Source organism: Nerophis ophidion, linkage group LG05, assembly GCF_033978795.1.
Source record: "Nerophis ophidion isolate RoL-2023_Sa linkage group LG05, RoL_Noph_v1.0, whole genome shotgun sequence".
In the NCBI taxonomy this organism is placed as follows: Eukaryota; Metazoa; Chordata; class Actinopteri; order Syngnathiformes; family Syngnathidae; genus Nerophis; species Nerophis ophidion.
Genome location: NC_084615.1, coordinates 10,556,148 through 10,566,522, shown reverse-complemented (window position 1 = coordinate 10,566,522; position 10,375 = coordinate 10,556,148). Strand labels below are relative to the sequence as shown.

General features: G+C 44.7%; 1 protein-coding gene across 4 annotated transcripts in view; it reads left to right on the top strand.

Moving 5' to 3' along the window:
* Positions 1 to 532: 532 nt before the first annotated feature.
* Positions 533 to 10,375, top strand: part of bcorl1 (BCL6 corepressor-like 1) — a 35,635-nt gene continuing 25,792 nt past the window's right edge. Inside the window, exons 1-4 of one of the 4 annotated variants that reach the window (XM_061899952.1) lie at positions 5,178 to 5,513; positions 9,360 to 9,419; positions 9,483 to 9,684; positions 9,754 to 10,375. The exon at positions 9,754 to 10,375 is cut by the window's right edge and continues 1,351 nt beyond it. In XM_061899952.1, the coding sequence (XP_061755936.1) occupies positions 5,265 to 5,513; positions 9,360 to 9,419; positions 9,483 to 9,684; positions 9,754 to 10,375 (1,133 nt within the window). In that variant the 5' untranslated portion in view covers positions 5,178 to 5,264. The other 3 variants (XM_061899954.1, XM_061899953.1, XM_061899951.1) reach the window with 3 other exon arrangements.

Here is a 10,375-nt window from a genome sequence, read left to right as displayed (position 1 = left end):
CAAGGAATGGCTAAATCAGGCTAGAATGAAGGTTTTAGAATGGCCTTCCCTTAAAGGTGTGGATAATGCTGAAGAAACAAGTCCAACACATTTAGCTGAACTGCAGCAATTTTGTGGTGAAAATTGTAAGCAGAAGCTTGTGGATGGCTACCAAAAGCACCTTATTGCAGGTAAACTTGCCAAGGGACATGGAAGCAAATATTAATATCGCTGTATGTATACTTTTGATTGCTCACATTTTCAGTAGAGCCATAATAAATTCATAAAAGAAGCAAACTTCATGAATGTTTTTTGTGAGCAACAAGTATGTGCTCCAATCACTACATCACACAAAAAAAATAAGAGTTGTGGAAATGATTGGAAAGTCAAGACAGCCAGGCCATCATGTTCTTTACAAGTGTACCTACACTTTTGACCACCAGTGTGTGTGTGTGTGTGTGTGTGTGTGTGTGTGTGTGTGTGTGTGTGTGTGTGTGTGTGTCAGTATGACAACATGACTGCTTCTTCTCTTCACCTGTAGGGCTCAGTCCGGCGCTAGGACCCAGGGTGCGCGATTCTCATCTCCAGCTGCTGCAGCCCCAAAGCTCGGGCAGTAAGCGAAGATCGCGAGGACAAGCCACTCCAAAAAAACAAAAACACATTTTTTTTGCAGCACAGCGTGTTTATATCCCGAGTGGACACGCAGCCTGGCCGCTGGGAGGGCAGTCGCAGCCGGCTGTGCCGCGGAAGACGCTCGCTTGTTGCGCCGTGTGCACACGCAGGCTTTGCGGCTGCAGCGCCAAGGTAAGACGGCGCAATCGCGTGCGATGACTAATAACAAAGGACTAAAGATGACTAATCACGTGGAGGTTGCACAGGAGCACGGAGGACGCGACGCAACTCTGGCAAACTTTGACCTGCATTTCATTTGCCTTTCATTCTGCTGCCCTTTTTCCGCCGGGAGTTGCGGCGACGTCTCGCTGCTATCCCGCGGCATTGTGTGCGAGTTTGTGTGCCTGCGTGCGCGTGTGTGTGTGCGCGCGTGTGTGTGTGCGTGTGCGTGCGGGACTCTCTCTCTCTCACACACACACACACACTCACACATACACACACACACACACACACACACACACACACACACACACACACACACACAAGTTGTAGTGTGTCCTGCATGCATTCATGTTGTAGTGTGTGCTGCATGCATTCATGTTGTAGTGAGTGCTGCATGCATTCATGTTGTAGTGTGTCCTGCATGCATTCATGTTGTAGTGTGTCCTGCATGCATTCATGTTGTAGTGTGTCCTGCATGCATTCATGTTGTAGTGTGTCCTGCATGCATTCATGTTGTAGTGTGCCCTGCATGCATTCATGTTGTAGTGTGTCCTGCATGCATTCATGTTGTAGTGTGTCCGGCATGCATTCATGTTGTAGTGTGTGCTGCATGCATTCATGTTGTAGTGTGTCCAGCATGCATTCATGTTGTAGTGTGTCCTGCATGCATTCATGTTGTAGTGTGTCCTGCATGCATTCATGATGTGGTGTGTCCTGCATGCATTCATGTTGTAGTGTGTCCTGCATGCATTCATGTTGTAGTGTGTCCTGCATGCATTCATGTTGTAGTGTGTCCTACATGCATTCATGTTGTAGTGTGTCCTGCATGCATTCATGTTGTAGTGTGTCCTGCATGCATTAATGTTGTAGTGTGTCCTGCATGCATTTATGTTGTAGTGTGTCCTGCATGCATTCATGTTGTAGTGTGTCCTGCATGCATTCATGTTGTGGTGTGTCCTGCATGCATTCATGTTGTAGTGTGTCCTGCATGCATTCATGTTGTAGTGTGTCCTGCATGCATTAATGTTGTAGTGTGTCCTGCATGCATTCATGTTGTAGTGTGTCCTGCATGCATTCATGTTGTAGTGTGTCCTGCATGCATTCATGTTGTAGTGTGTCCTGCATGCATTCATGTTGTGGTGTGTCCTGCATGCATTCATGTTGTAGTGTGTCCTGCATGCATTCATGTTGTAGTGTGTCCTGCATGCATTCATGTTGTGGTGTGTGCTGCATGCATTCATGTTGTAGTGTGTCCTGCATGCATTAATGTTGTAGTGTGTCCTGCATGCATTTATGTTGTAGTGTGTCCTGCATGCATTAATGTTGTAGTGTGTCCTGCATGCATTCATGTTGTAGTGTGCCCTGCATGCATTCGTGTTGGTGGCTCAAGCAAACTAAAGAGAAGTGCAAGTGATGCGTTCAGGTGCGGCCTGACATGATTATTCACAAAGACGTTCATCGAGCGCCTCTTGTTGGTCGGGTTTAGAATGGACGACTTGTGCCACGGGTGAACTTCCAAGGGACATGGCGGTTCCGTGGACGCCATGGCGGCCTAAAATAGTCTCCAAGAATGAAGGGTGGGGATTGGTGACCACTTTGACGGCGAGAGTCTTTCCCACAGCAACACCACAACGATTGCAGGCCTGGGGGTAAACATGTCATTCTTGGCTCCCCCACGTCGACGGATGATGCCGAGGCACAGAGCTGGTGAAGCCCCGAGTGGGAGCTCCATTGCCGGGGAGAGTGTTGAGGCTCGTCCCGGTGGCATGGAACTCTCCTGCGTGTGTGTGTTTTGATGTCACACACACATTATTATTGTGGTCACTGCACTGTGTCATGAGGGGTCTTTCTCATCTGGCTTACATGACAAGACGTGTAGTTGAGGATCTCAGAGTTGGTGGGAAACTGTTGTGCAGCGTGAGAGTCATGACTGATCCTGACTATGAGGATATCACACATTCGCCCTGTTTCTCCTTTAACTGCAGGCTGTACACTGACTACTCCAAATGCCATTCGAGTTTCATTTCTGTGTAGTATTGTCCCTATTATTATGGCCCACCTTTGCTGTTATCCAAAATATGTTCTTGGTGGGGTTGAGATCAGGGTTCCATGCAGTAACCCCTGTGTGGACAATGTTCCAGAGGTGGTTAAGATGAATTTAGGGGTAAAGAAGAGGTTACAGCAGGGATAATCAACTTCATTGTTTTGTGTGCCACATTTTCAGAAAGCTAAGGATTTAAGGGTTTATTCCAGAGCAGACGTCTGATTTTGCTGTATGGAGGTTTTTAAGGACCTTCTGCAAACGTGTTTTTATAACTGAACTTGCCAGCAAAAAGTTGAACAGCCCAAATGCTGAAAAAGAGAGGAAGGGCAGAAGTGGAACAAAGGACTGCTGTGACTGCATCTGAAGTAAACACCTGACTTACTTCAATCACATTAGGAAAAAAAGGGATACAAAGGAGAAGACCTAAAGGAACGCCTCGGTTATGTACATCCCATGTTTGGATGGCAAAGTGCTATATTTGCTAACGAGGCAATGATCTTGTCTACAGTGGTCCAAGTTCCTCTGTAGGACCTGAACAGGCTAGTGTTTTTTGGAATTTCTTAAAAAATGTGTGTCTCCCCAGTTTGGATCCCAACTCGGGGGCTGATCTAGTCTGAATTTGGCCCCCAGTTGAATAACCCTGGTCTATAGTCCAATAAGTTAATTAGGACATTGCCTACCTTTTGTTTATACAAACTTGTCATCTCTGATTACGCTGAAAATGACAAATAATACACATACTGAATTACTAATACTTTTTTGGCTAATGCATTGTTTTTTTTATTGGCGCCTCAATGTTTCAACCATTTTACAGCTGTTGTTTGATGGAAGACATTTGTGATGCTGCGCAAATGTAACAATTCTCCTTATTCCTAAGGACGCATACAAGTCCCAGTTAGGACGTGGCCCACTATTTAGTGATGGTGTGCAAATGTTACAATTCTCCTTATTCCTAAGGACACATACAAGTCCCAGTTAGGACGTGGCCCACTATTTGTGATGGTGTGAACATGTAACAATTCTCCTTATTCCTAAGGAAGCATGCAAGTCCCAGTTAGGACGTGGCCCACTATTTTTGATGGTGTGAAAATGTAACAATTCTCCTTATTCCTAAGGAAGCATGCAAGCCCCAGTTAGGACATGGCCCACTATTTGTGATGGTGTGCAAATGTAACAATTCTCCTTATTCCTAAGGACACATACAAGTCCCAGTTAGGACGTGGCCCACTATTTGTGATGGTGTACAAATGTAACAATTCTCCTTATTCCTAAGGACACATACAAATCCCAGTTAGGACATGGCCCACTATTTGTGATGGTGTGCAAATGTAACAATTCTCCTTATTCCTAAGGACACATACAAGTCCCAGTTAGGACGTGGCCCACTATTTGTGATGGTGTGCAAATTTAACAATTGTCCTTATTCCTAAGGACACATACAAGTCCCAGTTAGGACGTGGCCCACTATTTGTGGTGGTGTACAAATGTAACAATTCTCCTTATTCCTAAGGACACATACAAATCCCAGTTAGGACATGGCCCACTATTTGTGATGGTGTGCAAATGTAACAATTGTCCTTATTCCTAAGGACGCATGCAAGTCCCAGTTAGGACGTGGCCCACTAGCGGTCTGAGACGTTGCACTTGAAGTGAAAACCCATCAGAATTGTCTGCAAGTCAGTCTGGATCTGGGATCTGTGCTGTGTTTGAGGAAGAACAGGAAGTTGTTGTAGTGCGGGACCAAGGTGTTGATGAAATAAATAGTGCATCTCATTTTGAATGACATCGTTCTCTGTACACACTTATGCTTCCTCGTCTTTCACGCGGCTTGTTTTTCTTTTTTATTTCCTGTTTCACGACACTTCCCTTCCTGTTGGAACTCATGGCTTTAAAGTGACAGTTTATGACTTGGTGACCCCCCCGCCCCGGACTGCCGCCGCCGTTACACTGCCTCCACTCGCTATCCCCTCTTGTGCCTCCTGAAGCGGCTGTGAGCTCGCGGTGCATGCCGGTACTTGTAGTCCTCAGTCCTCCGCGCCTCTCCAGCGTGCAATCCTGGGCGTGGATAGCCGTGCACTACATCTCCCAGAGGCCTCGCCCCCCCTCCGCGCCTCGCTCTCCCAGCAGACTGGAGATAGGGAAGGGACAGTCTTGCCGACCCCCCCCTCCCCTGGCCTCCCCGCCTTCCACGCCTCCTCCCCGGACTTTGAGGACCGACAACGGCGGAGATTAGTGGCGAGTCGCGGAGCGCCAGAGGCCGGAGAAGCGGAGACGTCCAGCCCTTGTGCGACGTTCACGTACCATCCGGGTGAGCGTGTCATTGAACATCTCTTATGTTGGCGGGGAGGGGGAAGGTGGTGTCGTGGCTCGGGGTCTCGGTGGAGGAGAGACGGGACCCCGCCGCTGCATGCTAGGTCGGCTGAGGGGAAATAACAGCGGCGGACTTGTCGAGCTCCGTCAACCTCCTCCGTACCACCGTACCTCCGTACCTCCGTACCACCGTACCTCTGTACCACTATACCTCCATACCTCCGCCCGTCACCGCGCCGGAGCACGAGTCCGCCCGCCTGGGACTTTATCTGCAGCCCTAACCGACCCTCGCAGCCCTCTCCCGGCTCCCGGCTCCCCGAGCCCTCGCTGCCCTCTCTCGGCCATTGTATGCGGGAGGGGGAGTTTTCGTGTTGTTGTTGTTGTTGTTGTTGTTGTTGTTGTTGTTGTTGTTGTGCTTGCATGGCTTTCTTTACACTGGAGACGAGCTTGTTTCAAGGAAGTGTTATTAGGGGGCGGAGGGGTCGTCCGACCAGCATATGACCACACATTATTTGACCAGCATATGACCACCATACTACCACACACATTGCCCACGTTTGCGCCATTCCGGACTGGACTTATCTCGCCCAGCGTGCCGGACGATGTTCCGGGCGAAGTCGGCTGCAGAGCTCCGCTGCATGTGCGGTTCTCAGAGTGCATGTGTGGCCCACATCGTGTTGAGAATGCACGCCATGGAAGTCTGGAATTCTTCTTCTTCTTCTTGATGTTGTTGTTGTTGTTGACCCTCAAGATGCTGCCCTTTCTTAAAAAAAAAAAAATCCCACTTAATGAGCAAATCTGTGCACTTTGCATCTTAATTAGTGTTAAATGCTATTCAAGAAATGTACTAGACTTCATTAGTGTTACATGCTATTTAAGCAGGTATCCACATGAATATACTAGACTTCATTAGTGTTACATGCTATTCAAGAAATATACTAGACTTCATTAGTGTTACATGCTATTTATCTACAGAAATGTACTAGACTTCATTAGTGTTACATTCTATTTAAGCAGGTATCTACATGAATATACTAGACTTCATTAGTGTTACATGCTATTTATCTACATAAATGTACTAGACTTCATTAGTGTTACATTCTATTTAAGCAGGTATCTACATGAATATACTAGACTTCATTAGTGTTACATGCTATTCAAGAAATGTACTAGACTTCATTAGTGTTACATGCTATTTATGTACAGAAATGTACTGGACTTCATTAGTGTTACATGCTATTTATCTACAGAAATGTACTAGACTTCATTAGTGTTACATGCTATTTATCTACAGAAATGTACTAGACTTCATTAGTGTTACATTCTATTTAAGCAGGTATCTACATGAATATACTAGACTTCATTAGTGTTACATGCTATTCAAGAAATGTACTAGACTTCATTAGTGTTACATGCTATTTATGTACAGAAATGTACTGGACTTCATTAGTGTTACATGCTATTTATCTACAGAAATGTACTAGACTTCATTAGTGTTACATGCTATTCAAGAAATGTACTAGACTTCATTAGTGTTACATGCTATTTATCTACAGAAATGTACTAGACTTCATTAGTGTTACATTCTATTTAAGCAGGTATCTTCATGAATATACTAGACTTCATTAGTGTTAAATGCTATTCAAGAAATGTACTAGACTTCATTAGTGTTACATGCTGTTTATCTACAGAAATGTACTAGACTTCATTAGTGTTACATTCTATTTAAGCAGGTATCTACTGAATATACTAGACTTCATTAGTGTTACATGCTATTCAAGAAATGTACTAGACTTCATTAGTGTTACATGCTATTTAAGCAGGTATCTACATGAATATACTAGACTTCATTAGTGTTACATGCTATTCAAGAAATGTACTAGACTTCATTAGTGTTACATGCTATTTATCTACAGAAATGTACTAGACTTCATTAGTGTTACATGCTATTTATCTACAGAAATGTACTAGACTTCATTAGTGTTACTTGCTATTTAAGCAGGTATCTAAATGAATATACTAGACTTCATTAGTGTTACATGCTATTCAAGAAATGTACTAGACTTCATTAGTGTTACATGCTATTTATCTACAGAAATGTACTAGACTTCATTAGTGTTACATGCTATTTAAGCAGGTATCTACAGAAATGTACTAGACTTCATTAGTGTTACATGCTATTTAAGCAGGTATCTACAGAAATGTACTAGTCTTCATTAGTGTCACATGCTATTTAAGCAGGTATCTACATGAATATACTTCACTTCATTAGTGTTACATGCTATTTAAGCAGGTATCTACAGAAATGTACTAGTCTTCATTAGTGTTACATGCTATTTAAGCAGGTATCTACACGAATATACTTCACTTCATTAGTGTTACATGCTATTTAAGCAGGTATCTACAGAAATGTACTAGACTTCATTAGTGTTACATGCTATTTAAGCAGGTGTCTACAGAAATGTACTAGACTTCATTAGTGTTACATGCTATTTATAAGCAGGTATCTACATAAATGTACTAGGCTTCATTGGTGTTACATGCTATTTAAGCAGGTATCTACAGAAATATACTAGTCTTCATTAGTGTTACATGCTATTTAAGCAGGTATCTACAGAAATGTACTTCACTTCATTAGTGCGACATGCTATTTAAGCAGGTATCTACAGAAATGTTGCTGTCGACTTTTCCAGTAAGTCTAGATCTGTAGTTTTCAAACTTTTTTCACAAGAACCTCCTCGTAAAACACCTGGCTCTCCAAGTACCCCCATAATGACCAACATAAAAATACAATATAGGAGGCCTAAGTATTGACTAAAAACCAGGCAGAGGTTCTATTTAAATAATATATTGAATATTTGTGTCCACTGTAACATTCCAAGACATTGATACGTTGATTATACATTCATGTCCTTTCAAAGTGACTTGGAAACAACACATTTGTAAATTGAGACAAGGTTGATGTCTAACATCGGATCTGCGTTTTTGGTTGGGATGGGACTAAATTGTTGAAATCAACGTTACAAGCTGACATTGAACAACCATCCTCAAAAAGACAGTTGTTGGTTAGAAATGAGCAAAATTCAATGGTCACATCAACGTCAGAACCCAAGATTGATTAAACGTTGTTTCAACGTTATGACTTAATTCAGCAAGTTCTCCGCTTAGTTTGACTGTCTTGTGCCTGCTGGGTTGCACACCGTGCACAAACATCATCATACCCCAGAGACAGTACATATTTACAGACTACCAGAGTTCTGACCAGTTGACCAGTCCCCTTATAAAGTGAAAAAAGTAGTCCAGTGGGGAATAACGTCCACACCAGCTGCTGCAAAAAGACAGAGCAGCGTCCTGTGCTCGACTTTTCAACATTTCACCAGGATTAAACAAGTGAACAAGACTTTTCAACATTTCACCAGGATTGAACAAGACTTTTCAAAATTTCACCAGGGTTGAACAAGTGAGGGATTAGTCTTGTGTGCCACAACAAAAAGGAACTAAAATAGTGTGATTTAAAAAAAATTTACGAGGGGGTTTAACACTACGCTGTAATCACGGCCCAGTAGATGCCGTCACTTTGAAGTACCACATTGCTAGATTTTTGGTTGTAGTTGTGTTCCTGATTGATCTCTACTTGAACATGGTCATGTGCTTGTCGTATCCACCTGTGTTTATCCATTTCCACCATGGCCGAGTGTTCCCAAACAGAGGCTTTTACAGACAGAAAATGGTTTACAAGCTCTGACTTCTCAACTGTCACGATAGCCAAAGGCTGGATTGCACTGTTTTTGTTAACGGGGGAGTTGAACTTCATTTAATGTGAACCGTGTGGGAACACGCCGCACCGTAGCGATACACCCACCAAATGTAGCGAGGGCTGCAGCTTGCCATTATTTTCAGTAATTGAGTATCGATGTGTACTTTAGGTAAAAATAGTTGAAATAAATTGTCATAATGCACTTTTCGAATGTGTGCAGAAAAACGTTTGCCACCATGGAAGCCACACATCAGCGCTCTCATTTGTGCTGGATTGTGTGGGAACTACATCCTTCTTATCCTAGTTCCATACACTCCATGCTGTCTGGATTGTATTAATTTGTATTGGTTATAGCCAATAAAAGATGCTACAAAATATACAGTATATTTATTCTAACTGTTCCACCCAATGAATGTCCTGTTTTTGTCTTTGCAGCATATCAAGACTCATCAGACTGACTGTGAGGCATGTTGTGTTGAAGACACACCTATGCAGGTATGAACGCTATAGTTAGATTGTCATTGTGAGTGCTTGGTTCTAACTCTTGCTCTTACCTAGGTGGACTCTTCACTAATGAATGTAGGGGATGGAGGCACGGTGAGCAGAAAGACCAGTGCTCCAAATAAAGCGTCCATGAGCATGGTGGGAAATCCTCCCCAAACGTTGCCCCTCGAGTTTCGAAGCGATGTTTGCCTCAGTCAGCAAAACAAGAACACTCCGACAACAGACTGTAAGACAGCGAGAGCCTGCCCGGACACCGGTAACTACAACCTCAGCCCGGAACTCTCCCCGCCCCGGCAGCTCAACAATGAACCTATGTTATACTCAGACCCCGCCGGCTCGGAGAAGAGGGCAGATAAAAGAGTGGTAGAGGTCACGGACGGCGCGGCGGTCTTCACCACCCCTCAGTGGCCCAGCGGCGTCAAAGTCGGCCGGGAGGACTCTGCCAATCCCAGGAATCACAGCAAGAAATCTCACGCGCCATCTGCTGGTTTCCAGTGCTCCCTGTTCAAAGCAGCCCAGCCAGTTGCCTTCCTGCCGTCTGGCGATTTCTCCTCCCCGCTCCGTAAAATCACTCTCCCACCAGCATTAGGGCAGATCGCGGCTCTGAGGGAAGCCACCGCCAGTCAGTTTTCAAAAGAGAGCCAACCTCAAACCTCAGGTGTAGCGGGGGCGCCCCTCATGCGGACCTACCCCTATCCCTTCTCCGTGGGTCGGACACCGGCCCCCGAGAAAAAAGCCTCTAAACTTAAAGTTAACCATTCATCCAGCAAGAAGGACAAATCCATTGGGGAGTCTTTAGCCTCGGTGGTGGCGTCCCCGGCCATCGCCCTACCGCTGCAGCACCCGTCACTCAACTCTGCAGGACCTACTCATTACACCTTGTCGCCCACCGCCGCCATTTGCTGTGGCTCTGCACTCGCCACCATCGCCTCTCAGAGCAGACTGCT